This window comes from Euphorbia lathyris, chromosome 2 (assembly GCF_963576675.1).
Source record: "Euphorbia lathyris chromosome 2, ddEupLath1.1, whole genome shotgun sequence".
In the NCBI taxonomy this organism is placed as follows: domain Eukaryota; kingdom Viridiplantae; phylum Streptophyta; class Magnoliopsida; order Malpighiales; family Euphorbiaceae; genus Euphorbia; species Euphorbia lathyris.
Window position 1 is genome coordinate 94,153,088 of NC_088911.1, and position 25,904 is coordinate 94,178,991.

Genomic DNA, 25,904 nt, shown 5'->3' on the forward strand with positions numbered 1-25,904 from the left:
TTTAACGGTATATTATAAGCTCAAAAAGGACATATGATGAATGAGAAATGGATGCTCAAAGTGAACTATCTGACATGGTTTTGAAGAGGATAAAAAGAACCAAAGCAAAAGTAAGCTTTCTCATCCCACATAAGAAAAAAGTAAGACTTTCCATTAGTTTATGGCCATGTTTGGTACAGAGTTTTTTTTTAGGTAAAATTAGAAGTTTGAGCCACTTTACATGTTTTGATTAGTCAACCCTTTAATTTTGGTGTTTGGTGAAGAGATGTTTGAAATAGCTTATTGGATCCAAAAAGATAATTTTGAAAATTCTCATTTTATGAGCATTTTCAATTAGCTTATTCCTCCATTTCTTTTGTCCGTTCATGTTTTTCTTGTTTTCTGCTCCGGTGATAATAAATTTACGCGCATTTTAAGAGTTCGCTTATGTAACTTGTTGTATCCTAAGAGATGATCGTCATTATCGACAAAATATGTCTTGAGGAGACTGTTAATACACGCCTCATATTTCTCTATTTATGTGAGTAAATTACACCCATGGCCATTGAACTTTACCATTTTAACATTATGGCCACTGAACTTCAATTCATAACAGTATGGCCACCGAACTTTACACTTTTTAACAACGGTAGCCACTCAACACCTCAAAATGATTGTTGACAGTCTCAAAATAAAAAATTAGAAAAGTTAATGATATTTTAAGAAACTTTAATTCTTGAAATTTTTCGTTTTGAGGTCATTTAGGTGTTTTTGGTTAGGAGAGAGAAAATAATTTTTTAGAGAGAGAAAACTCCAAAAAATGTGATTTTGAAAAATAAAAAATGTGGTTTCATAGTAAATGTTCTAAACAACTTTAATTCTTGAATATTTTCATTTTGAGGTCATTAACGGTCATTTTGAGGAGTTAGTTAAAATTGAGTAGTCACCAATGTTAAAAAGTATAAAGTTCTGTGGCCATACCGTTAAGATTTGAAGTTATGTTGCCATAATGTTAAAATGGGTAAAGTTCAGTGGCCAGGGATGTAATTTACCTCTATTTATGTTCTTCAGAACTGTTTATAAGTGTTTTATATAATTTCGTACACTTTCACTTTATTTCACTTCCTTTCACGTACCGTCACTTAATTTCTATCAATCCAGTTTTTTTTATTGCATATTTATGTATCTGGTTTTATTTTTAGATTAATCACATCTAACACAATTATACCTCTAATATTTGCAAGAATAAATAATTTTACTCCTAATTACAGTTATGAATCTCGTAATCTGTACTTCACATGTGAATCATCTTATTACTCATTAGTAACAAATCAAATATATTTTCACATACATGCAATGGCGGAGCCAGGATTTCGTATCTGGGGGGGCTAATTTTAGCCAGATGGTTTAGAGTAATTTTCTAATGTCCAGCCCGTCAGGGCTGGACAAATTTTTTTTTGCTCTCTAACATAACTTGTTTCGTTTTAGTGCATATACACATTTAATTTTCTAAAATTTAACGCTAGTTTCCTAAATTAAAACTTCTAAACAAGTATATTTTTCTTTATTTGAATATTTACATTGGCATTTTGATTAAAGAAAAAAATTACAATTAATTAATAATAATGAAAAACAATTAAATTAGATAATAATATAGATATTTTAATTTAAAGAAAAACTATAATTAGATAAAAACAATGATGAAAAAAATTAATATTCACGTTACATAATAAAAAAAATATGGGACATATTTAAACAAAAAAGGAAAAAAAGGAAAAAACTATGGGATATAAGGAGTACAAGAAAAAAATTAGAAAGAAAAATATGGGATATACAATTTTGACATTTTAAATAGGAAAAAAAGGAAAAGAAAATATGGGATATAAGGAGTATGTACAGGAAAAAAAATTAGAAAGAAAAAATATGGGACATATACAATTTTACAAAAAAAAGGATGAGCTGGGGGGTTCGAACCTGGGCATTCTAGAAACCAAGGGATTATTATATAGCACATTCACCAACGGAGCAACTCCATTTTCGTGTTATATGTTTACAGCCTAATTATAAGTAAAATTAAATTATTTTGGGGGCTATCCCAAACAGAACCACTATTCCTTAAGGGTGGAGTCGGAGTCCGGGGGGCTGGAGCCCCCGGGCTCCGGGCTGTCTCCGCCCCTGCATACATGATTTTTTTAAATATTGAAAAAAAACTGTCAGACTAAAATAAGAATAACATAATAAATCATCATCGAGATTAGAAAATCAATAATTGTTGATTTTCTTATTTCTCAACAAAAAATGGGTCCAAATCTTCGATGTAGACTTAAAAACATGATCACATAAGACAACACTGATCAAAGCACATCAAAGAGGGAACTTTCTCAGCCTTATTGAGCTATATTTGAACATTTTTCTTACGTTACTCTTTCAAATCCCAATCAATTGTAAGATTACACACGTATATATGAATTAAAGTTTCTCACTCAATCATTGAGAAAATTGAGCTAGGTTCTCAAGTACCGTTGAAGCTGCTTAGATTTCATTCTTAATATATCTTGTAAAAATTGAGTAAATAGTTTCTCAAGCACTTTTGAAACTTGAAAAAGTGAGTATTGACTAAATATTAAAAGCTTCATACAGGATATATTTTTGCCCAACAAAAATTGGAGTAAACCAAATTTTCTAGAAATACTTTTAAGGAGAGGATGTAGTACAGAGTAGTCGAACATCCGGTCTCTCTAATTCCTAATCCCTTTACACTATATATTGCATTAATAGTGAGATTGCTAAATATATTTATATACTATAACTATATATTATATTCATAAACAATATCATGCATATTTTTTTTTTTTTTTTGAAGTAATATCATGCATATTTAGGAGCGTTTATTTCACATATTCATGTTTAATGTCGCTGTTAGCTATTATTTATAAGTAATGGATATTTATTGGTTTTTCTGTTAAAAGAAGCTGTTTCGAATTTTTACCCAATATTTTTTTTTATCTCATGTTTATAATTAAAAGGTAAAAAAAGGTTCCATAAAATGGAATCAAATGGACACTTAATTTGGATTAGGTGTTATGGAGTTACATTTGAACTACTGTTTTAAAAGTGATTGCACATTTATATTAATTTTGGTAATTATGTGGAGGACCATTTAGGGAAATTGTTACCATTTTGAAAGTATGTAGCCGCCTACATGGAAAACCACAATAAGTAAAAATGAGTTGCTATTAATTGCCGTCCACATGTACTTTCTATGAAATTAAGATCACCTATTGTATTGTATTGTATTGTAGTATTGTATACCACTAACTTCTTATCCATATTCTCCTGTCTCAACACACTTCAAAAATATACACATAACCAAACTTTGCTACTCATTTGTATTTATGTTATTTGGCAGAAATAATTCTAGGTATTATAGTATTGACTTTACAACAGATCACAATATAATGTTCAAGATCATGGTGAGATTGCTAAATAAGCGATAAATATCATGTTCAAGTTCATACCATAAATCAATTTTCTTAATCACATCAGATTGGATGTATTAATCAAGTCTGAAATACCCAAAGTTGGTGTTATCCTCTCAAAGCAAAACCGACATTTTTTACGAGAAATTTTACACTACTTCACATGTAATACACCCGACCAATAGAAATCGTTTTGCCTACTGCTACATAGAAGATAATTAGTGTAATGAAAAAAGTGTATATATGTAGCATGAATTGATTGGTAGGGAGTGTTACTCCAGAAGTAAATACAACTGAGCGTATTTTGAGGTCTATATATATCTATTACAAGTAGTGCGCATCTCATACCCAATTCAAACACACAACTATGGAAATTATCATCTTCCTTCTGTCAGCTGTTACTATTTTCCTCTTATTTCTCCTGCAAAAACATAAAACAAGAAGAAATCTTCATCTTCCACCAGGGCCTCAAGGTCTACCCTTCATAGGAAACTTACTTCAGCTTGATAACTCAACCCTTCATCTATACCTTTGGAGACTTTCCCAAAAGTATGGATCTTTAATGTCCTTACGCCTTGGTTCTAGAAAAGTCTTAGTTGTTTCTTCATCCAAAATGGCAAAAGAAGTAATGAAAACTCATGATCTCCTCTTCTGTAGTAGACCTTCCTTTCTTGGTCAGCAAAAATTATCCTATAATGGTTCAGATATAGCTGTATCACCTTATAATGCTTATTGGAGAGAGATGAGAAGAATATGTATAGTTCATCTCTTCAGTTCTACTAAAGTGCAAACTTTTCGACCAATTCGAGAATACCAAGTCTCTTCTATGCTCCAGAAAATATCAGAATTAGCTGTTGCTTCAAAACCTGTCAATTTATCCGAGGAAATGATGTCTCTTACGAGTATTATAATATGTAGGGTTGGTTTTGGGATGAGGATTGATGAAAAGGGTATACAAAGAAGTAGATTTCATGAATTAATTGCGGAAACTCAGGCTTTGTTTACAACCTTTTTTGTATCAGACTATTTTCCTGTGTTAGGTTTCATTGATAAACTCACTGGATTGATCCGTCGTCTGGAAAAGAACTTCCAGGATTTTGACATATTCTATGAGCAGATAATCAAAGAACACCTTGATCCAACCAGACCAAAACCCGAGCAAGAGGATATTCTTGATGTCTTGCTTCAAATTTGCAAGGATCGTTCTTTCAAAATTCAACTGACATTTGACCACATCAAAGCAGTGCTCATGGTAATTAGATTACCATATCCATGACAAAATTAGAGGCAAAAAAAACTATGATTGTGCCTATAAAATTGAGATTCTCACCTTAATTATTTTCTTTGCAGAATGTATTTGTGGCTGGGACAGACACTAGTGCAGCTGTTGTCATTTGGGTCATGACTTTCCTAATGAAGAATCCTGCAGCAATGAAAAGAGCTCAAGAAGAAGTTAGGGATGTGGCTGGGAAGAAAGGATTTGTAGACGAAGACGATGTTCAACAGCTATTATATCTCAAAGCAGTGATCAAAGAAACAATGAGATTACAACCACCTGCTCCATTATTATTGCCAAGAGAATTATCTGAAAATTGCAAATTAGATGGATATGATATAGCAGCAAAGACTATTGTTTACGTGAATGCATATGCAATAGGAAGGGATCCAGAAGTGTGGCAAAATCCTGAAGAATTTTGTCCAGAAAGATTTATTGGTAATTCTATAGACCTAAAAGGTCAGGACTTTGAGCTAATACCATTTGGAGCAGGTAGAAGAATATGTCCTGGAATGCATATGGGTCTTGCAACAGCGGAGCTATCCCTTGCAAATCTGCTTTACAAATTTAATTGGGAATTGCCTGATGGAATCCAAAGTGAAGACATAGATATGGATGTGAAACCAGGCGTTACTATGCACAAGAAAAATGCTCTTTGTCTCATGGCAAGTACATGTGAACCATATAGTGGTGCAAATTAAATTTGGCCAGTGGGATTAAAATGTATGCTTATTATTCTTTAGCTTGTGCTTATTATGCTCGTTTATTGTTACCCTATGCATTTATTGTTAGCTATAAATATGGAGATTTCAATTCAATTTAAAAATCAGAATGCAAACAAATTTCATATTTCTTCATAAAATTCCGCCAGCATACTATTACACACATGGTCCTCAATGAAGAGAAAAATGAAAAATGAAACTCCAGGATTAGGTCTGGGCGAGACCTCCAAAAATTGCAGAAGACAAGGGATTTCAGCACTTGGTCTTGGCGAGACCTGTGCAGTTCTCAACTGAAAATTGGGGGCTCCTCACTTCAAGAAACGCTCATACTCCTCCACATTTGGATACTCAAGACCATTCAATGCACAAATCAAAAATGTACTGATTGTTTGTTGTTATACTTATACAAACTCCACATTGTATTTAATATTAATCTATCTGACTATTATTCTCAAAGTATTTCAGGATGCCTTTGGATTTTAATTATATTTGCAAAGGTAGAAAACAAGCATGTTTTGGAATCTAGAAATAAGAACAATTTGGAAAAATTAATGGAAAAATCAATGGACTATGTCTTAAGAGACTCATTGACAAGTGGAATTTCCCATATTGAAAGGGGTGAAATTATTTTCATTTAAAAAATGACCACGGTTCTAATTGCTAATTGTTGTGGTTAATTTATTATATATTTTAAAATTGTTTAAGATGGTCCTTTAAACTTGTTGAAAGTATACGCACTTCAACTTGTTTAGAATTTCTACTTTCTCAATCACGTGAATTGTAGAAAGTCAATATGTCATTTTAAATAAATTTAGGAAATAAATAAAAAAGTTTTCAAAGTATAAGAAAACAATTTAATTTTCTGAATAAATATAAGGTTTTAGAAATGTATAATGTTAAATCCCTCAAATCAAATTTAGGTCATCAAGCTAACTAAGTAGGAACAAAAATTGAATACAACTCAGACTCTTTAAGTAACCTAAGACTCTTAATTTCAAAATAATTGAAATAAAATAATATAAATTAATATCTTACACTCAAGAGCTTCGAGGTTCTGGGTGTAGGTTGTCCCAGGGGTGCCAACCTAGTTGGGATTCCTGTGGTTTGCCTTCTCCTCTGCTTTATTCAAAGAGTTCGAGGAGACTTTTTTTTTTTTTTTTGATAAATCAAGGTGACATTTTTAGTTTTATATATTAAAGGGTTAAGGTGCAAAAATACCCCTAACGTTTTGGACCAGGAACAATTTTACCCTTAACGTCTAAAATTGTGCAATTTTACCCCTAACGTTGGAAGCCAATAACAATTTTACCCCTAACGTTGATAAATTGGATCAATTTCAGACACTATTATAAAACACAGATATTTTTATTCATTATTCTGCGCCAATTGCATAATAATTCGTTTTAAAAAAAGGATTTCATGTTTTTTGTAATTTAATAATAAAATTTGAGATTAATATTTATAAATTCGGTGGATTTTTTGAATTTTTTTTGTCTAATCCGTACAAAAAGACAGTATATTTTTTATTTTTTTATTTTTTTTTTCAGATCCCAACGAATGTTTGTGATTTGTTACTGATAAAATGACACACGTATGAAGTGTAGATAACAAGATTCATGACCGAGAAGAAAGTTTGATGAATTATTTCTCAAATTGATCCAATTTATTAACATTAGGGGTAAAATTGCTCTTGGCTTCCAACGTTAGGGGTAAAATTGCATCATTTTAGACGTTAGGAATAAAATTGGTCCTGGTCCAAAACGTTAGGGGTATTTTTGCACCTTAACCCTATATTAAAAGGCAAAAAAAAAAATGAAAAGACATTGTAAATCCTCGATTGAACAAACAAGCCAATGGAATTTTCTTTTTTTATAATTCACAAGTCCCTAAGTTTGCAATGTTGTAAATATAAATATTTAAAAAATAATTTAAGATTATATTTGTACCATAAATTAAAAGTGGGAAAATTATAAAACTAGGTCAAATGTGAGGCTCATTTACATATTTAACTAATTTACTCAACCTACTACATATATAGACTGATTTTGTGTGACTTTCCCATAATACTCCTAACCTTCCCACTTTCCACCACATCGCGAACGGTCGCTCCCCCTATCTCCTTGGTTACGCAAAAAGTTGGCTCCTCCATTAATGATTTCAAGACTTTTGATCTTCCTTTCTTCCTTTAAATTACACGAAATCTGCAACATTTCGCCAAATCACAATGAATTTCTCTTTTTCTTCTCTTCATCTCTTGATTCTGCAAGTTCCTAACCCTAGAAAATGAAGTCATGGTTCTTCATCTTCCTGTTCGTTACTTTCTTTCTTCTTGTTACCATGTTAGAAATGGTTATTCTACGTTATTTCCTTCGTTTTTCCCATGTTATCATATTGTTATTGTTGCTTTTAAGGGTGAAAGGGGCGAAAAATGTAAGTATCTGTTGTTTTTTTCTGCGTTGTTTCATGAATACACTTCGTGAATCGATGGTTTTGCGAAGATTTACGAAGAGAAAGAGCCTGGAAAGTAACGATCTACTTCGTGAATCGATGATTTCGCGAAGATCTGCGAAGAGAAAGAGTCTGAAACGTGTGGATCTACCTCGCGAATCGATTAGTTCGCGAAGTCTGCGAATAGATCGTCGCGTTTCAGACCTCGCAGACTTCGCGAAAGCATGGATATGCGACGTAGATCGCCACGTTTCAGACCTCGCATACCTTGCATACCTCGTGAAAATATCGATTAGCGAAGTAAAATCACCTCTTTCCATGCACATTTACATTCGCATGCTTCGCTAATCTTCATTTAGCGAAGCCAAAATCATCTTTTTCGCTGCCTAACACGATTAATTTTTTCTGAAGGTGGTTGAATACGTAACATCCCTTTTTGGAAGGCGGTGTACTGGGCTGCATGGGAGATAACTTTCCTTCCTGTATAGGGATGAACTTCCCTCAAGATTGACACATTCACTCCTGAAATGGTTAGTTAGGAGAGATTGTACCAATAATCCGGTACCAATTTTGAAGCGGATGAATAATCTTGGTGTGCACCATAGGACACATCCATCCCAAAAGGTCTGGACTTCCATTTCTCATCCCAAAAAGAAATGGAAGTCCAGACCTTTTGGGATGAGAAATGGAAGTCCAGACCTTTTGGGATGAATGTGTCTCACGGTGCACACCAAGATTACTCATCCGCTTCAAAATTGGTACCGGATTATTGGCACAATCTCTACTAACCAACCATTTTAGGAGTGAATGTGCTTTGTTAGGAGTTTATTGTGGTAATCTTGTTGTAAGTTTTGAAGTTGTTGTGATTTTAATGTTGTTATTGTGGCAATCTTGTTGTAAATTTTGATAATGTTATGATTTTAATGTTAGAATCCGTTGTTGTTTGCCATTTTTTGTTATATGCCACTTCGCGAATTAGCTTCAAAACATATCTAGGCTTCGCATATGCGAACTAAATTCATCAAGTAAACCAAACTTTAGCTTCGCAGGCTTTGCATATGCGAACTAAATTCATCAAGTAAACCAAATTTTAGCTTCGCATGCTTCGCATATAAACCCAAACATTAGCTTCGCAGGCTTCGCATGCTATGGAATCTACGAAGTCAGACGGGAGGGAGCGAGACGCGCGTAAATATTGATGGTATTGGGAAAGTCACACAAAAACAGTTTAGATATGTAGTAGGTTGAGTAAATGGGTTAAATATGTAAATGGACTTCCAATTTGACCTAGTTTTGTAATTTTCCTATTAAAAGCATGAGGTACTAGTAAAAGTGTTCGTTTTGTTTTGAGTGTTGGTTTTGTTTTCCTCTTTCCATGTTTCAACTTTGTGCTGGGCAAAACAAATGAAGAGGTAAATTTTATATATGATGTATAATCTTTGTATGTTTTACATTTTGTGCAACTTTCAATTTTGTACACCATAATATATAACTTTATGAGTGACGTCTCAATGTGGTGTAAGGGCTGAAATTATAGCCGGTCAACGCTGGTCAAACTACCACGTTATCAATTTTCATCTAGTAAAAGTGGAATCAACACATGTGCTATTACTAAAGTACCTTTATTTATTATTATCTGGGTGGTCGAAAATCAAACTTTCCATACCATTGTAAAACTTTTTAAAAGTAAGATTTAATGGTTTTGAATTCCTGTCATATGTTAATTAAATACAAACTTCAATCAACTAATTAACCACTTCGGATCTTAATTTGTTCCGGATAAAAACGCTGAGACCACTCCAACCTTAGTTTGCCGCCAGAGTATCCTGTAGGCATATTCCACGGAGAAATACTGTAGATGTTGAAAGCAGTTGAATGTTAAGGTAATTTTGCCAGGCACATGATGACATTCATGGCTGATTGATAGCTATGTTGTTTAATAAGTTAATTGTAATATTTCCAACTGTTAAAAAACATAAATTAATATAAAATATATGCATTCTAAGTCGACACATTCAATAACGTTAGACAGAACTTTTCTAACTCACACTTGTCACAAATTTAACTGGTCAATTGGCCCCATCGAAGTGGGGAAATCCTAATTAACACTTTGTTTTTACTTCAAAGGAATCTCCAACCCCAAGCTGAGGGTTAAAAACAAACTACAAAATCTACTTTACCAATTCAACAACACAGAATGATTCCAGTTGGACAACATGCCTTAGAATCATCAAATCTAATGTCATTTTCCATGAATTATCATGCCATATCTTTTATAACCAAAGATTCCAATATTCATTCCCTCAACAATAAATGAATCTCTGCCGGCAATCACCATTAATTTATACACTTGGCATAATAGATAATGACAATGGAAGATTGATATAGGCCTGCACTACATTAAACAATTCATACTAATTGCATATAAAAATCAATCAAGTACAATAAGCAATCTATGTCCATATTATTTGATGAAGCTAATTAGAAACTAGAGAGTTTCATTACTACCAAAATGGGAGGAAAAGATAGTATGTTTCGAAATGCGGATCGAACCGACAAGTTGCTAATGCTATTTGGGGCATTGGGTAGCATTGGAGATGGTTTGCAGTACCCTCTCACTATGTATGTTCTTAGTGATGTGATCAATGAATATGGAAAGCCTAATAGCTCTTTGTCTCATGATACTGTAGATAAGGTAACATTTATTTTCTTTAATTCTCCCCTAATTAAGCAATCATACACATAAATAAACTAATTGATTTAACTAAGTACTTGTTTATTTTCTCTAATTTACCTTGACAGTATACACTCAGGCTGCTGTATGTTGCAATTCTTGTTGGAGTTTCTGCTTTTGTTGGTAGGTTCCTTCAAAATAACTTCTTTAAAAAAGTCCTTTTGATGAGAAAAAAAGGAAAAGTATACTGTAGACATGGTCCGTTTTGGCCCAAGTCCTATTTCTTGGGTTTCACGGCTTTAAAACGTGTCTACATGTATTAGAAACACACCTTACTAATATACTCCAGTAACTCTATCTCCATTTCCAATGTGGGATTGAGTTCTGTCAATCCCGGCACCACCCACTCCGGACCGGGTTATTACAAGAAGCTAATGTGTTGGTGTTAATATATGCAGAGGGAATGTGTTGGACAAGAACAGCAGAGAGACAGACATCTAAAATGAGAGCAGAATATCTGAAATCCGTGCTTAGACAAGAAGTTGGTTTCTTTGACACCCAAGAAGCTGGTTCTTCTACAACTTATCAAGTTGTCACAACCATCTCCAATGATGCCAATACAATTCAAGTTGCAATATGTGAGAAGGTTGGTTAATTTCACAATACTCCACTAATTCGGTTCAAAATGCAACTAGTTTGATGCTGAATTAGCCTGTAAATGTAATCAAAATGGACGTTTCGTGATTGCAGATTCCTAACTGCCTTATGTACATGTCAACATTCTTCTTCTGCCTCTTGGTTGCTTTCATACTATCATGGAAGCTTGCCTTAGCTGCTCTTCCTTTATCAATAATGTTCATAGTTCCTGGACTTTTCTTTGGTAAACTCATGATGGATGTGATAATGAAGATGATTGAATCTTATGGGGTTGCCGGTGGCATTGTAGAACAATCAATTTCTTCAATAAGAACTGTATATTCGTATGTCGCGGAAAGCTATACACTCGATAAATTCAGTCAGGCACTTGAGAAGACTATGGAATTAGGAATGAAGCAAGGTTTTGCAAAGGGTTTGATGATGGGGAGCATGGGGATAATATATGTAGGTTGGGCTTTTCAGGCTTGGTTTGGTACTTATTTGGTTACTGAAAAGGGTGCGAAGGGTGGTTCTATTTTTGTTGCTGGAATCAATGTCATTATGGGTGGATTGTGAGTCTATAAACTCCTCTTTACTGCTAATTTAGTTTAACTTATGTCCTTTCTGAGCTCATTATTTCACTTTGTTCTTTGCAGGAGTATCTTGGGTGCACTTCCAAATCTAACTTCTATTACAGAAGCAAAACTTGCTGCTACTCGAATTTCCGAAATGATTGACCGAAATCCTAGCATAGACTCAGAAGAGAAGAAGGGGAAGGCTTTATCATATGTAAGAGGAGAAGTTGAGTTGAAAGACATTCATTTTTGTTACCCATCAAGACCTGATACACCAATCTTACAAGGGCTGAATCTTACAATTCCGGCCGGTAAGACTGTTGGTCTTGTAGGTGGAAGTGGATCAGGAAAGTCAACTGTTATTTCATTGCTTCAAAGATTCTATGACCCCATTGAAGGAGAAATTCTCCTGGATGGATACAAGATAAAGAAACTTCAACTGAAATGGTTCAGATCCCAAATGGGTCTTGTTAATCAGGAACCTGTCCTTTTTGCTACTTCTATTAAGGAGAATATATTGTTCGGAAAGGAAGGAGCGTCTATGGATGATGTGATCGATGCTGCTAAGTCTGCAAATGCTCATGACTTCATTGTTAAGTTGCCGGATGGATATGAAACTGAAGTAAGCTAACCTTGTTCTGTTCTCTCTAAGCATCCTAAGCTGCTTTTATATATTGAGACTTTGATTACTTCGTTTTGGATTAACATCAGGAGATTTGTCCATTTCCAGGTTGGCCAATTTGGATTCCAGATATCCGGTGGGCAAAAGCAGCGAATTGCGATAGCAAGGGCTCTAATCAGGAACCCGAAAATCCTGCTGCTTGATGAGGCAACTAGTGCACTTGACACACAGTCTGAAAGATTAGTGCAAGAGGCAATTGATCAGGCATCAAAAGGAAGGACAACAATCACCATAGCGCATCGCCTTTCCACAATCAGAACAGCGAACCTGATTGTGGTTCTTCAAGCAGGGAGAGTAATTGAATCAGGGTCTCATGAACAGCTAATGCGAACGAAAGATGGACAGGGCGGGGAATACTTCCGGATGGTACAATTGCAGCAGATGTCAGCAGAAAGCAATCAATCCCCTAGTGATTTTAGTTATCAAAATGATAGAAGGAACTTGCATAAAATGAATGTTGCTCCGAGTCCAATTAGTAGGAGGTCAAGTGCTCAGAGCACTCCTGTGCCATACCCTTTTAGCCCTGCATTTTCCCTAGGAACCCCCTATTCTTATTCGGCCGCATATGATCCTGATGATGACAGTTTCGAAAATGACGAAAAGCGAATGAACTATCCTACTCCTTCACAATGGAGACTGTTGAAAATGAATTCTCCTGAATGGGGAAGAGCCTTGATTGGATGCTTGGCTGCCATAGGTTCTGGAGCGGTTCAACCGATAAATGCTTACTGTGTAGGATCTCTCATATCAAACTATTTCCGCACCGACAAATCTGCTATCAAGCACAAATCGAAAATCTTGTCTTTTGTTTTCCTAGGCATTGCTGTTCTCAACTTCATTACCAGTCTCCTCCAGCACCACAATTTCCAAGTTATGGGTGAAAAGTTGACGAAAAGAGTAAGAGAGAAAATGCTAGAGAAGCTGATGACTTTTGAGATAGGATGGTATGATGATGACGAGAACGCAAGTGCAGCAATTTGTGCAAGGTTAGCCACTGAAGCCAGCACGGTTCGGTCCTTGGTTGGAGACCGAATGTCATTACTGGTACAAGCAGTATTCGGCTCACTTTTCGCTTATGCATTATCACTTGTTCTATCATGGAGGCTGTCCCTTGTGATGATTGCAGTGCAACCATTGGTTGTCGGGAGCTATTACATGAGGAGTGTCTTGATGAAAAGTATGGCTGGAAAGGCACAAAAAGCACAGAAGGAAGGTAGCCAACTAGCAAGCGAGGCGGTAATTAACCACAGAACAATAACTGCATTCTCATCACAGAAGAGAATGCTGGGGCTGTTCAGAGAAACCTTGAAAGGTCCTCAAGAGGAGAGCATCAAACACTCCTGGCTCTCAGGTTTCGGTCTCTGTAGTGCTCAGTTTTTCAACACAGCTTCCACTGCATTAGCATACTGGTACGGCGGAAAGCTCTTGATAGAAGACAAAATATCACCGGAGAACCTTTTCCAAGCATTCTTGATACTTCTTTTTACTGCTTATGTAATTGCAGAAGCTGGAAGTATGACAAGTGATTTATCCAAAGGGGGTAATGCCGTTCGATCAGTTTTTGCGGTCCTAGACAGGAACAGTGAGATTGATCCTAATAGCTCATGGGGATCAGATGTTAAAAAAGAGATAAGGGGTCGTGTAGAGCTCCAGAATATCTTCTTTGCATATCCAACACGACCTGATCAGATGATCTTCAAAGGCCTCAACCTTAAAATCGAAGCAGGGAAAACAGTAGCATTAGTAGGGCCAAGCGGTAGTGGAAAATCGACAATCATCGGCCTTATTGAGAGATTTTATGATCCGTCGAAGGGAACTATCTTAATTGATAAACAAGATATAAAGAACTATAATTTGAGGATGCTTAGATCTCATATTGCATTAGTCAGTCAAGAGCCAACCTTGTTTGCTGGAACAATCAGGGAAAATATTGCATATGGTAGAAGGAATGCAAAAGAATCCGAAATAAGAAAAGCTGCAATTCTGGCTAATGCACATGAATTTATAAGGTAACATTAAACCAGTAGACTCAATCTAGAACAATATATATGCAAATTTTTGGCATTAACTCTTGTTTTGATCTTTCTGTTTTTCTGGCAGTGGAATGAAAGATGGATATGATACATACTGTGGAGAAAGAGGAGTTCAGCTATCCGGAGGTCAAAAACAAAGAATAGCACTTGCTCGTGCCATTGTAAAGAAGCCAGCGATTCTGCTATTGGATGAGGCTACCAGTGCTCTAGACAGCGTCTCGGAGAGCTTAGTTCAGGAGGCTATGGAGAAGATGATGGTTAGCAGAACATGCATAGTTGTTGCTCACAGGCTAGCAACAATACAGAAAGCCGACTCCATTGCAGTTATCAAGTATGGCAAAGTTGTTGAAGAAGGCTCACACAACCAACTCCTTTCTCTCGGTCGCAGCGGAACATACTATTCTCTGGTAAAAGAGCAAGGCGGCAGCTCGCCTTATCGTTGAGTAACAAAGACAATAAAGCTAATGAAGCCTTAAACTATATCTACCATGTCTCAGATAGGAAGTTTTGGAAAAATGATAAACTGCTTCAGCTTGGTCAAGGTTTTTGCTTGTAGTTTATTGAAACATTGAGTGGATGATGTTCATTTAATTTCAGATTGTAAAGTTTGTAATTATTTGCATAACTCATGAACAAGTTTGATGATCTTGAATCATCTGCGTACACAATCTTTGGTTGAATATAATATTTTACCAGGTATCATGATCCTGATAATAGAATTTGCAACAACATGATCTTGAAATATTAACAAGCTTGAACTCTAACTCCCTCAAAAAATTATGTATATGAACAGTTGCAGTCCCAGAAAATACAGAACACATCAACACAATATTATAACAGAACTCGACAAAGTCTTCTGTTAAACTTGGGGGATAAACACTCCAGTGGCTGTATCGTGAATAAACAGTTTCTAGGAACAGAATATACATGATACAACATACCCGAAAGGATGGGAAAAAAAGATCGATATCTTCCAGGTTGGATATTGTTCCAAATGATTGAATAATGTCTGTATGTTTTAATTGCACAAGAGCATGTGACTATATCCAACCTGTCAATCCTAATCTATCAGCAACATTGTACATAACAAGTTTATCCCAAACCGGACCAAAGAGTTCCTCCCCTCCAATGGAGAACGTCAAAGCCCATGAGCAAAGAAGAGTCGTGAATACAGTGAACCCAACTGCTGATCTGAAAACATCTGCAAGATGATCATTTACGATGAAAATGGGATTCACCAGATTAGAACAAAATATGATACATAAAAAGAAAACAGACATAGCTACTTTACAATTCAACAACCAAAAACACCACCAAGCATAACAATAAAACCATAGTCCGTAAGCACAAGACTGGAAACCTAGGCGAGCAAGCATACAAAAGAAGCAAATTGGTCTTACTATTTGAAATAAAATCCAAAATTGGGTGTGCATAGCTCGAGAATTCATTTATTCGTAAATGTACGCATAGATCTAATTTTGAAAAAGATGGTACAGAGTGGAACTCTAACGACAGGTTAAGGAAACAATACATTTTGTAACGTTTTTCCATCTAAACTTGAGAATAACAACATAAGTCAATGGTTTGGAATAGCTAAATTGGGTCTTTAATATTCACAGTATGAGCTTCAAAAAAGGGCATAAAATAAACTAAATAATTAGGTACTTGTTGCTGCATCTGCATGGATGGCATTCTGGCTGATATTTTTCCAGATGTAAGCTAACCAATGAACAATTCCACTCAATTACCTCTTAGTGCATAACAATTACTGCTTTACCGTACATACCATTCATAAAACGTATTAAAATGTGAGAAAAATATGTAATATTTCATGGTAAGGGATTGATTCGGCAAGCTAGAATAAGGATAAAATTCATTAAGCAAATTGAGTCTACAGGAAAATGTAGTATAGTAACTGATTACCAGAAAAACAGTTACAGTGATAGGGATCTTGTATGGCCTTTTCAGAAAGCAAAATTCTCATAAATGTTGCATACAGGGGGCAGGGGCTTAATTATCACATTCATAACTAACACCAATCTAAGTTTCACTTGAAATTATACTACAAATAACAAAAGAATATCGAACACCATGTCAAACTCAAAGTAGCGGATCGTGAAGAAGTGTGCAACAGGACTTGAAATTTTTCACTTGGGAACTCGCAGAATGCACAACACATTATGAACAAATTCTTGTCAAAATGCAAAATTAAGGGAACGAACTGAAATTTTCAGTCCATTAGAAACTTACCAATTCTGATAAATAGTAGCTATGAACCCCAAAAAACGGTCAGCCAATATGAAAGACAGTCGCAGTGGACAATTCACAAGAAAATTCAAAGAAATGCACCTATTTTCAATAGTGTCGAGATCATCAATTCTAGGAAAACCTATACTATTCCGGCCAATCACTATTTAGTTCCTTAACACAAATGAACTGTTATCCTTTTCCTAAAGGAATAGTAGGACACGATGCCTCAATGGCTCAAAACTTTCACCAAGATTCATTACCCTAAAATGCAACTTAGAACCCGAAATTATTGAAATCTAGAAGAAGCCAGAGTCCCTAACTGTGATCAAGGGAAAACACAATCCAAAAATTGGAAATCGAAATTAAAATGAAACAAAAAATAGTGCAAAAGCAAAGAGAGAGAAATGATTACAAGGACGAATGACGGGGAAGGAGCGTGAGTGGCGGAGAACAGGCCAGAAATAGAAGCAATTAACGGCCCAAAGCCACGGCAAGAGAGCAAATCCGAACTTGTAGAACCTACGGGCATAGCTCAAAGACTCATCCTCGGAGAGACCCAGTGGACCATCAACTGTCGGCCACACCGGTGCAGATGATAATACAGAATTGTTGGTCAAATTAGGAATAGGGCTCGGAGTGGTTGATGATGGAGTGACAGGGGATGTGGTGGAGTTGGTGTGCAAGTCTTCCATTCCAAGTCAGATGCCGATGATGAAAGAACCGGCCCCGGCTGGCTTTGATTGAGATTAAGAGACTGAATTTCTCTGTTCTTCTCTGTTTCAATTTTAAAAATCAAGCAAGTTTTGTTTTGTTTTGTTTTGATCTCTTTAAATATTTTATCAATTGGGAAATGAAATGAAAAATTTACGGTTTCAATCAGATTTATGAGAAAATTATGTAATGATGAGGGAATTAAGAAGATAGGCCCATAAGCCCGTTACACCATTCAGTCTGCAAAGGCCAATACCCTTGCCAAGGTCCAAGACGCTAACAATACATGGTGAGTTAATTAATTAATTATGTCACAGATCTTGATCACCCTTATGGCTGGCTACTAATTCGTTGCTAGGAGTTACGAGATTGAGATTAGTCTGTCAAGTTTGATCACACTTATAAAGAATGAAATCGCGTTGTTAATTGGTTGGCGAATTTCATAAGTTCTTGTTCTATGAGTTATCATAAGTTTGATGCGTTTCCTGCAAGCCTCCAGGAGATCATGTCGTTTGACAGAATAGTTAGTAGAATAGTTGGTTCATAGTTTTCTGTTTTTGGTTTTGTTTTTGGGCCACGAGCCTTTCCAGTCAACCAAAAAACTAATTATTTAGATATGTTAATTTAGTATTTAACCTTTAATAAATTTACCAAGAATTATATTATAGTTACTAAATTTTTAAAAATAAAAAAAAAATCATATAATTACCTAAATAATATGGTAAATTAATATAATGGCATAATAAATACAAAATAACAAATTCAAATTTCAAATCATAAATATAATAAATTATTTAAAATTAGTATTACAAACATACATTATCTAAAAATGAAATTAATAATATACATTGTCTTTTCTAAAAAAATAATAGTATAAATTGTCTAAAATAAAAATAGAATTCTCAAACATAATAATAATTGAAATTATGTTTATGAACTTGTGATAGAAGGTCTGAACGTCTTGTTGGATCTTCCTAATTAAATTTGTAAAACAGAACCAACGGTCGGAGAGGGATCGGAGTCTGGCGAACCCACTCTGATACCTAAGTCGGTAGACGATTATAAGGTTGAGGTCAAACCATAAGATGTGGTTGTACCTGTCTATTTATAAGGTTGAGGTCAAACCCTTCTTCTTATAGGAATTCTTTCAATATGAGGATTCCTTCTCCTATTAAGATTCTAGTTCTTCAAGGTGTGGAATTCCTCGATCTAGCCCTTTTAGAAAGGAGACGTTCCATGGAAGCTTCTTAGTAGATTCGAAAGCCTATATTGGAACACGTGGTATATGATCTAAAGGCTCTTCAGATACCACGTGTATGATATTATTTTGTACCAAAGAAAGCATAGAAAACACCAATAATAAATGATCTTATATATTCTTATTGTCAAGTATACCTATATAAATTCATCAGAAATTAAATTCATGTAATGAAAAAAAAAAAGAAAAAAAAACCCTAATAAATTCAAATACGCATGCCTAGTACAAACTTAAGATTTCTTCAAAAAAAAGTACAAACTTAAGATGAAACACACAAAATATCCTAATAAATTCAAATACGCATACCTAGTACAAACTTCATATGTTTCATATTGTAAAGGTCTCATTTATCAATAAGTATGATAAACCTTTCAAAAAAAAAAATAAGTATGATAAACCGTCACACAAACAGAATTTTAAAAAAAGTTAAATAGTATGCCAATAATTATTTTCTATCACAATTTACCAATAAAAGTGATAAACAAAATAATTATACCCAATTTTTTAACTAATTATTATATTTTGTTTCGGTTGAAAACTAAGAAATCACTGTTATTCTCATTCCTATATAAACCATCTTAGCAATCCAGGAAATAATTTCCAGTATCCTATATATTTATAATATATACTCTTAAGGCATTTGTTTTCGCTTTTTGAACCTACTTTTGTTATTAGTTCACCAAAATAATATACTTGAATTTATGTGAAGTTTAAAATTATTAGTCTTTTAATTTGTAATGTAACATTTTATGTTTTTCAAGAAAACATCTATGCAAGATTTGATACCTTTAATTTTATATATACATTAATGACAATGTATTATTTAGTCTGTCGTAATGCCTTGAATCATTATATCTTGTTTCCTATTCGGAGTAGTATTGGGTTTCAGATTCCTAGTTGGATTAGGATCAGGGCCGGCGCTGAACCTAGGTCAGGAATGCGCCGGCCTAGGGCCCAAGGCGGTAAGGCGGCCCAAAAATTTTATAAGTTATAAACATATATATATATATATTATATATATATTATAGAAACCAATTTTACATCAAAATTAGTTAAATGTTTCAGTGGTAAAGCTTGCATTCCTTGTTCCCAAGAATCTTGTATTGATTCCTAACACAAGCATATTTTTTTTAAGATATCCTCAAACTAATGATCCTATTATGTGTTCTATTCTGGAGAAAGCAAAAAACAATTTCCAAAATTGTTTTTTTAATTCAAATTCACTTTTTTTAAAAACTCAGTTTTATAACATTGCTTTTAAATAAATAAAAAATTCCAAAATTGTTTTTTTTTATTCAAATTCACTTTTTTAAAAACTCAGTTTTATAACATTGCTTTTAAAAACTCAATTTACAAATGTTTATTTTAAGACTCTAGTATATATTTATTAAATTTATCAATTTATGTCAAATGATATTTTAAGTTATGTCAAAAATTTATAAATTAAAAGTCCAGGATATATTTATTAAAGTTTAGAATTTATGAATGGAAAAAAGCATCATTAGGCCTATGATTTTTCATTTTTTGGTTCATTAAGCCATTGATCTTTTATTTGGATACATTAAGCCACTGATCATTTATTTTTTGTCTCATTAAGCCCTAATGACCAAATTAGTAAGTTGTGAACATTTAATTCTGTTAAAAATACGTTATTAACTTCATCTGTATATAAAATTATTAAAAAAATATTTTTTACAGTTTGAAGTAAGGTTTGTACAGTTTTTCTATAGACATATTACACATCCAAAACTGCTTTCAAACAGTTTAAAAATATAAAATTTGAATGCATGTACAATGAATAACATTTTGTTAACATAATTAAATGTTCACAACTTACTAATTTGGTCACCAGGGGCTTAATGTATCCAAATAAAAGATCAATGGCTTAATGAACCAAAAAATGAAAAATCATAGACCTAATGATGCTTTTTGCCTTTATGAATTGAGGTCTAAATTTTTTTAATTAGAGTATTAAATCATACTTTTGTTATTAGTTCACCAAAATAATATACTTGAATTTATGTGAAGTTTAAAATTATTAGTCTTTTAATTTGTAATGTAACATTTTATGTTTTTCAAGAAAACATCTATGCAAGATTTGATACCTTTAATTTTATATATATAACATGGACTTTATATATAACATGGACCTTAATGACAATATATTATTTAGTCATTTACTGTTAGATCTAGGTTTATTAATGTAAGTCGTTGTTTTCTATCACTTGCTGATGATGATGCTGAGTCAACAAGTCAGCGTAATTGTAAGTCAACCCATCAGCAAGAGTAAAATCAAGAAGTCGGAATGTTGAGTTATCAAGTCAGCATGGCTGTGGTCAGCATGGCTGTGGTCAGCATGGTACTGAGGTGATAATACAGGTCAACATGGTCTTGCTGTGTTACCACTGGTCAGTAGGTCTTGCTGAGTTAGTACATTTTGAGTAAGGATATTTTGGGTATTTTCACAACCTTGTAAAGGCTATAAAAGGTCTGGGTTGGGAAGTAGTTTCATACGAGAGATTCTTAGACTAAGTCATAAGTGTACACTGTGATAATCTGAATTGGGGATTGGGAAAACACGAGAGTTTCTGGAAAAGGAGAAACTGTTTCAATCTTGTTGTAATCTCCATTGATTAGTGAAGTTGCTGGATGTAGGCAGTTAAGCCGAACCAGGGTAAATTCTGTGTGTATTCTTTTGATTGTTGTTTCAAGATCCAATCTGTGATCTTTGTGTACTTTGTTTCTCTGTGTGGTTGATTGATCGTTCGAAGCGTAGTTCAACAATTGGTATCAGAGCTAATCAAGAACAGAGCAATGGATTTTACAAAGATCGAGATCGAGCGTTTCAATGGTAAGGGAGATTTTGCTCTATGGAGACAGAGGATGAAGGCAATCTTGGTTCAAATGAAGGTTGCGAAGGCTCTGAAGGGCGAGAAGGAATTTCCGGCGACAATGACGAAGGAGGAGAAAGAAGATCTTCTTGAATTGGCTTACAGTACGATCGTCCTGTATCTTGGCGATAAAGTGCTAAGAGAAGTTTCGAAGGAAACCTCAGCTGCTGGGGTTTGGCTCAAGCTTGAACAGTTGTACATGACGAAGACACTCACCAATCGGGTTTATCTCAAGGGAAAGCTTTTCGGCTTCAAGATGAACGAGGACAAGCCAGTTGAAGACTATCTTGATGATTTCTCAAAGATCATAATTGACCTAGAGAACATAGAGGTAAAGATTGAAGATGAAGATCAGGCCATAATGATCTTGAATTCTTTACCCCAGTCTTTCAGTCATTTTGTTGAAACCATGAAGTACGCTAGAGAAACACTAAGTCTGGAAGAAGTTCTGATGGCGCTAAAGTCAAAACAGATTGAGGCCAACACCAACACTGAAGCTGCAGAAGGATTGTTTGTTCGTGGAAGGTCTGAGAAAAAGGACTCTCACAAGCCAAAGAACAAGAACGGGAAAAAGTCCAAAACTACATCCTCAAGCAATAAAGAAGGCAAGGTCTACAAGTGTTTTCACTGCCATAAGGAATGACATTTCAGGAAAAACTGTCCTGAGAGGAACAAGAGTCTAGGTCAGCCTAAAGATCAAGGCGAAGCCGCTGTGGTAGAAGAAGGTTATGAGAGCGCTGAGGTCCTTGCTGTCACTGATAAAGATCCAAACACTGACTGGATCTTGGACAGCGGATGTACGTTCCATATGACTCCCAACAGGACGTGGTTCGAAGACTTTCAAGAGGAAGGTGGGAGGGTTCTTCTAGGCAACAACAAGTTGTGCAAGGTACTGGGTCAAGGCTCCATTAGGCTGAAGATGTTCGATGGTCAAGAAAGGATTATGACCGGTGTGAGGTATGTGCCAGAACTGAAAAGAAATTTAATTTCTTTGGGTACGCTTGATAAACAAGGATACAATTATAGAGCCGAAGGGGGTATCATAAGGATATCTAGAGGACCTTTAGTTGTTATGAAAGGTACCATGAGTAATGGCCTATACACACTCCTAGGTAGTACTGTGTTAGTCTCTACCGCAAATCTCACCGAGTCTAAAACTGATAGAACCAATCTTTGGCACCTTAGACTAGGTCACGTGAGTGAAGTTGGTTTACATGAACTTAGGAAGCAGGGTTGTCTTGGTAAAGATCACATAGGAAAGATAGATTTCTGTGAGAACTGTGTCTTAGGGAAGTCTAGTAAAGTCAAGTTTCCTAAGTCAGCAATACATAGAACCCATGACATTCTTGAGTACATTCACTCTGACCTATGGGGGCCAACAAGAACTAAGTCTCATGGTGGGAGGACCTATTTTATGACTCTTATTGATGATTACTCTAGAAGAGTATGGGTTTATATTCTAGCTCATAAGAATGAGGATTTGCAAACGTTCAAGGATTGGAAAGTGTTAGTGGAAAACCAAACAGGAAAGAAAATCAAAAGGTTGAGAATCGACAATGGTTTGGAGTTTCTTGACAAAGATTTCATCACTTTGTGCAAGAAGTCAGGTATAACTAAACATCATACCGTTCCTGGAACTCCACAGCAGAATGGCCTAGCAAAGAGGTATAATAGGACTATCCTAGAAAGAGTTAGGTGCATGTTAATCCAATCCAGTCTCCCTAAGTCTTTCTGGGCTGAAGCAGGGCAAACTGCGTGTTACCTAATCAATAGGTGCCCATCATCTGCTATAGGTTTTAAAACACCTATGCAAATGTGGTCTGATTACCCAGAGGATTGTGGAAAACTTAGAGTGTTTGGTTGTTCATCTTTTGCACACGTTAGACAGGGAAAATTAGAACCTCGGGCTCTAAGATGTGTTTTTATAGGCTACCCTATAGGAGTCAAGGGCTATAAGTTGTGGTGCCTAGAATCTGGTTATAAGAAATCCATAGTCAGCAGAAATGTTGTGTTCAATGAGATGGATTTTCCTTATCGGAAAAACCAAGAAAAAACTCAGTTAGAACCGAGTAGTCCTAAGTCCATTCAAAACCTTGAGAGTGTTAAGAATGAGGTGGAGCTTGAAGAAAATAGTGAAAACACCCGTAAAACCGAGCAAGAAGTCAGTGATGGTAATGATACTGAGTCCAGTCAAAGCTATAGACTTGTTAGAGACCGTGAAAGAAGAGTCCCTAGGGCCCCGGTTAGATATGGTTTTGAGGACCTTGTAGCTTATGCATTTAGTGTTGCTAAGGAAGTACAAGAGTCTGAACCTGTAACCTATAGGGAAGCTGTGAATTCGGTTGACAAGGAACAGTGGCTTAACGCTATGAAGGATGAGATAAAATCCCTTGATAAAAATGAAACTTGGATTTTGGTAGATAAACCTTTTGATAAGAAGTTGGTCGGTTCAAGGTGGGTGTTTAAAAGAAAGGAAGGGATACCTGGTGTAGAGGAACCTAGGTTTAAAGCTAGGTTGGTGGCCAAAGGGTTTACTCAGCAGGAAGGTATAGACTTTAATGAAATCTATTCACCGGTTGTTAAACATAGGTCTATCAGGATTATTCTCTCTCTTGTAGCTCGTTTTGATCTAGAATTAGAACAGTTAGATGTCAAAACATCTTTTCTTCATGGAAACCTGGATGAGGTCATATATATGCAACAACCAGAGGGTTTTGAAATAGGAGATAAAGACCAGCGGGTATGTTTGCTTAAGAAGTCTCTATATGGTCTGAAACAGTCCCCTAGACAGTGGTACATGAAGTTCGATGAGTTTATGATAAGTCAGGACTTTCATAGGTCTAGTTATGGCTGGTGTGTGTATAGTAGAGACCTTAGTGATGGCTCTAAGATTTATCTCTTGTTATATGTTGATGACATGCTTATAGCTTGTCAAAACAAAGCAGCCATAAATCAGTTAAAGGCACAACTAAACACACGGTTTGAGATGAAGGATCTCGGGTCAGCACGAAAAATTTTAGGGATGCAAATTTCTCGAGACAAAGGAAGAAAGAAGCTATTCCTAAGTCAGTCAGTTTATCTGAGCAAGGTGTTAGAACGTTTTGGTATGACGAATTCAAAGGCCGTTCTCACTCCACTTGCAAGTCACTTCAAGCTGAGCAGTAAGCAAAGTCCTCAAATTCGAGTGTTGTAGGCTGTCTAATGTATGCGATGGTCTGTACACGTCCAGATTTGGCTCATGCTGTGAGTCTCATCAGCAGGTTCATGGCAAATCCAGGAAGAGCTCATTGGTCAGCGGTGAAGTGGGTGCTGAGGTATGTCAAAGGCTCACTGAGTAAAGGTTTGAGTTATGGTGGAGCTGAAGCCCTAGTGGATGATGTAGCAGGTTTTGTTGATTCTGATTATGCTGGTAGCATTGACACCAGAAAATCCCAAACCGGGTACGTATTCACTGTGTTTGGAACTGCAATAAGTTGGAGGGCAAGTCTATAGTCAGTTGTGACTTTGTCAACAACCGAAGCTGAGTTTATTGCTGTTACAGAGGCAGTAAAAGAAGCTATGTGGCTGAGAGGAGTCTTAATGGAACTTGGAGTGACACAGATTGATGGTTTGAAGATTTACTGTGATAACCAATGAGCTATACATCTGTCAAAACATCAAGTTTTTCACGAGCAATCCAAACACATAGATGTGAGAATGCATTTCGTCAGGGATGTGATTAGCACTGGTACTGTTCAGGTGGTGAAAGTGTGAACTGAGGATAACCCAGCCGACATGCTGACCAAATCTGTTTCAAGTAATAAATTTGAACATTGCTTGAAACTGGTTAGGATGGTCAGTGGTCCTTGAGTGTATTTTCTTCACTAGTTGATGGAGTGATTAGAAAGACAAGGTGGAGATTGTAAGTCGTTGTTTTCTATCACTTGCTGATGATGATGCTGAGTCAACAAGTCAGCGTAATTGTAAGTCAACCCGTCAGCAAGAGTAAAATCAAGAAGTCGGAATGCTGAGTTATCAAGTCAGCATGGCTGTGGTCAGCATGGTACTGAGGTGATAATACAGGTCAACATGGTCTTGCTGTGTTACCACTGGTCAGTAGGTCTTGCTGAGTTAGTACATTTTGAGTAAGGATATTTTGGGTATTTTCACAACCTTGTAAAGGCTATAAAAGGTCTGGGTTGGGAAGTAGTTTCATACGAGAGATTCTTAGACTAAGTCATAAGGATTAGGAAAACACGAGAGTTTCTGGAAAAGGAGAAACTGTTTCAATCTTGTTGTAATCTCCATTGA

General features: G+C 35.4%; 3 protein-coding genes across 3 annotated transcripts; 2 read left to right on the forward strand and 1 right to left on the reverse strand.

Annotated features, from left to right (window-relative positions):
- Window positions 1-3,819: 3,819 nt before the first annotated feature.
- On the forward strand, window positions 3,820-5,552 carry LOC136220713 (cytochrome P450 83B1-like). Its single transcript, XM_066008507.1, has 2 exons — window positions 3,820-4,710; window positions 4,809-5,552. Exons 1-2 carry the CDS (start codon window positions 3,826-3,828, stop codon window positions 5,433-5,435), a joined length of 1,512 nt encoding a protein of 503 aa, XP_065864579.1. The 5' UTR covers window positions 3,820-3,825; the 3' UTR covers window positions 5,436-5,552.
- A 4,864-nt stretch (window positions 5,553-10,416) lies between these two features.
- LOC136220881 (ABC transporter B family member 15-like) lies at window positions 10,417-14,947 on the forward strand. Its single transcript, XM_066008710.1, has 9 exons — window positions 10,417-10,599; window positions 10,707-10,761; window positions 11,037-11,224; window positions 11,329-11,786; window positions 11,871-12,411; window positions 12,520-13,684; window positions 13,747-13,783; window positions 13,839-14,480; window positions 14,572-14,947. The coding sequence occupies exons 1-9, from the start codon at window positions 10,417-10,419 to the stop codon at window positions 14,945-14,947; spliced, it is 3,645 nt and encodes a 1,214-aa protein (XP_065864782.1).
- Window positions 14,948-15,240: 293 nt separating this feature from the next.
- LOC136218999 (probable gamma-secretase subunit PEN-2) lies at window positions 15,241-17,604 on the reverse strand. The gene is made up of 2 exons (XM_066006191.1): window positions 17,167-17,604; window positions 15,241-15,705 (listed from the first exon to the last, which is right to left on the reverse strand). Exons 1-2 carry the CDS (start codon window positions 17,444-17,446, stop codon window positions 15,545-15,547), a joined length of 441 nt encoding a protein of 146 aa, XP_065862263.1. The 5' UTR covers window positions 17,447-17,604; the 3' UTR covers window positions 15,241-15,544.
- Window positions 17,605-25,904: the final 8,300 nt, after the last annotated feature.

Coding starts and splice junctions, on each gene's coding strand:
- LOC136220881 (XM_066008710.1), top strand. CDS start 10,417: ATGGGAGGAAAAGATAGTATGTTTCGAAATGCGGATCGAACCGACAAG. Junction 10,600..10,706: donor CTCATGATACTGTAGATAAG/GTAACATTTATT, acceptor TTACCTTGACAG/TATACACTCAGGCTGCTGTA. Junction 11,787..11,870: donor AATGTCATTATGGGTGGATT/GTGAGTCTATAA, acceptor TGTTCTTTGCAG/GAGTATCTTGGGTGCACTTC.
- LOC136218999 (XM_066006191.1), bottom strand. CDS start 17,446: ATGGAAGACTTGCACACCAACTCCACCACATCCCCTGTCACTCCATCA. Junction 15,706..17,166: donor CTTCCCCGTCATTCGTCCTT/GTAATCATTTCT, acceptor ATCATCTTGCAG/ATGTTTTCAGATCAGCAGTT.
- LOC136220713 (XM_066008507.1), top strand. CDS start 3,826: ATGGAAATTATCATCTTCCTTCTGTCAGCTGTTACTATTTTCCTCTTA. Junction 4,711..4,808: donor ACATCAAAGCAGTGCTCATG/GTAATTAGATTA, acceptor TTTTCTTTGCAG/AATGTATTTGTGGCTGGGAC.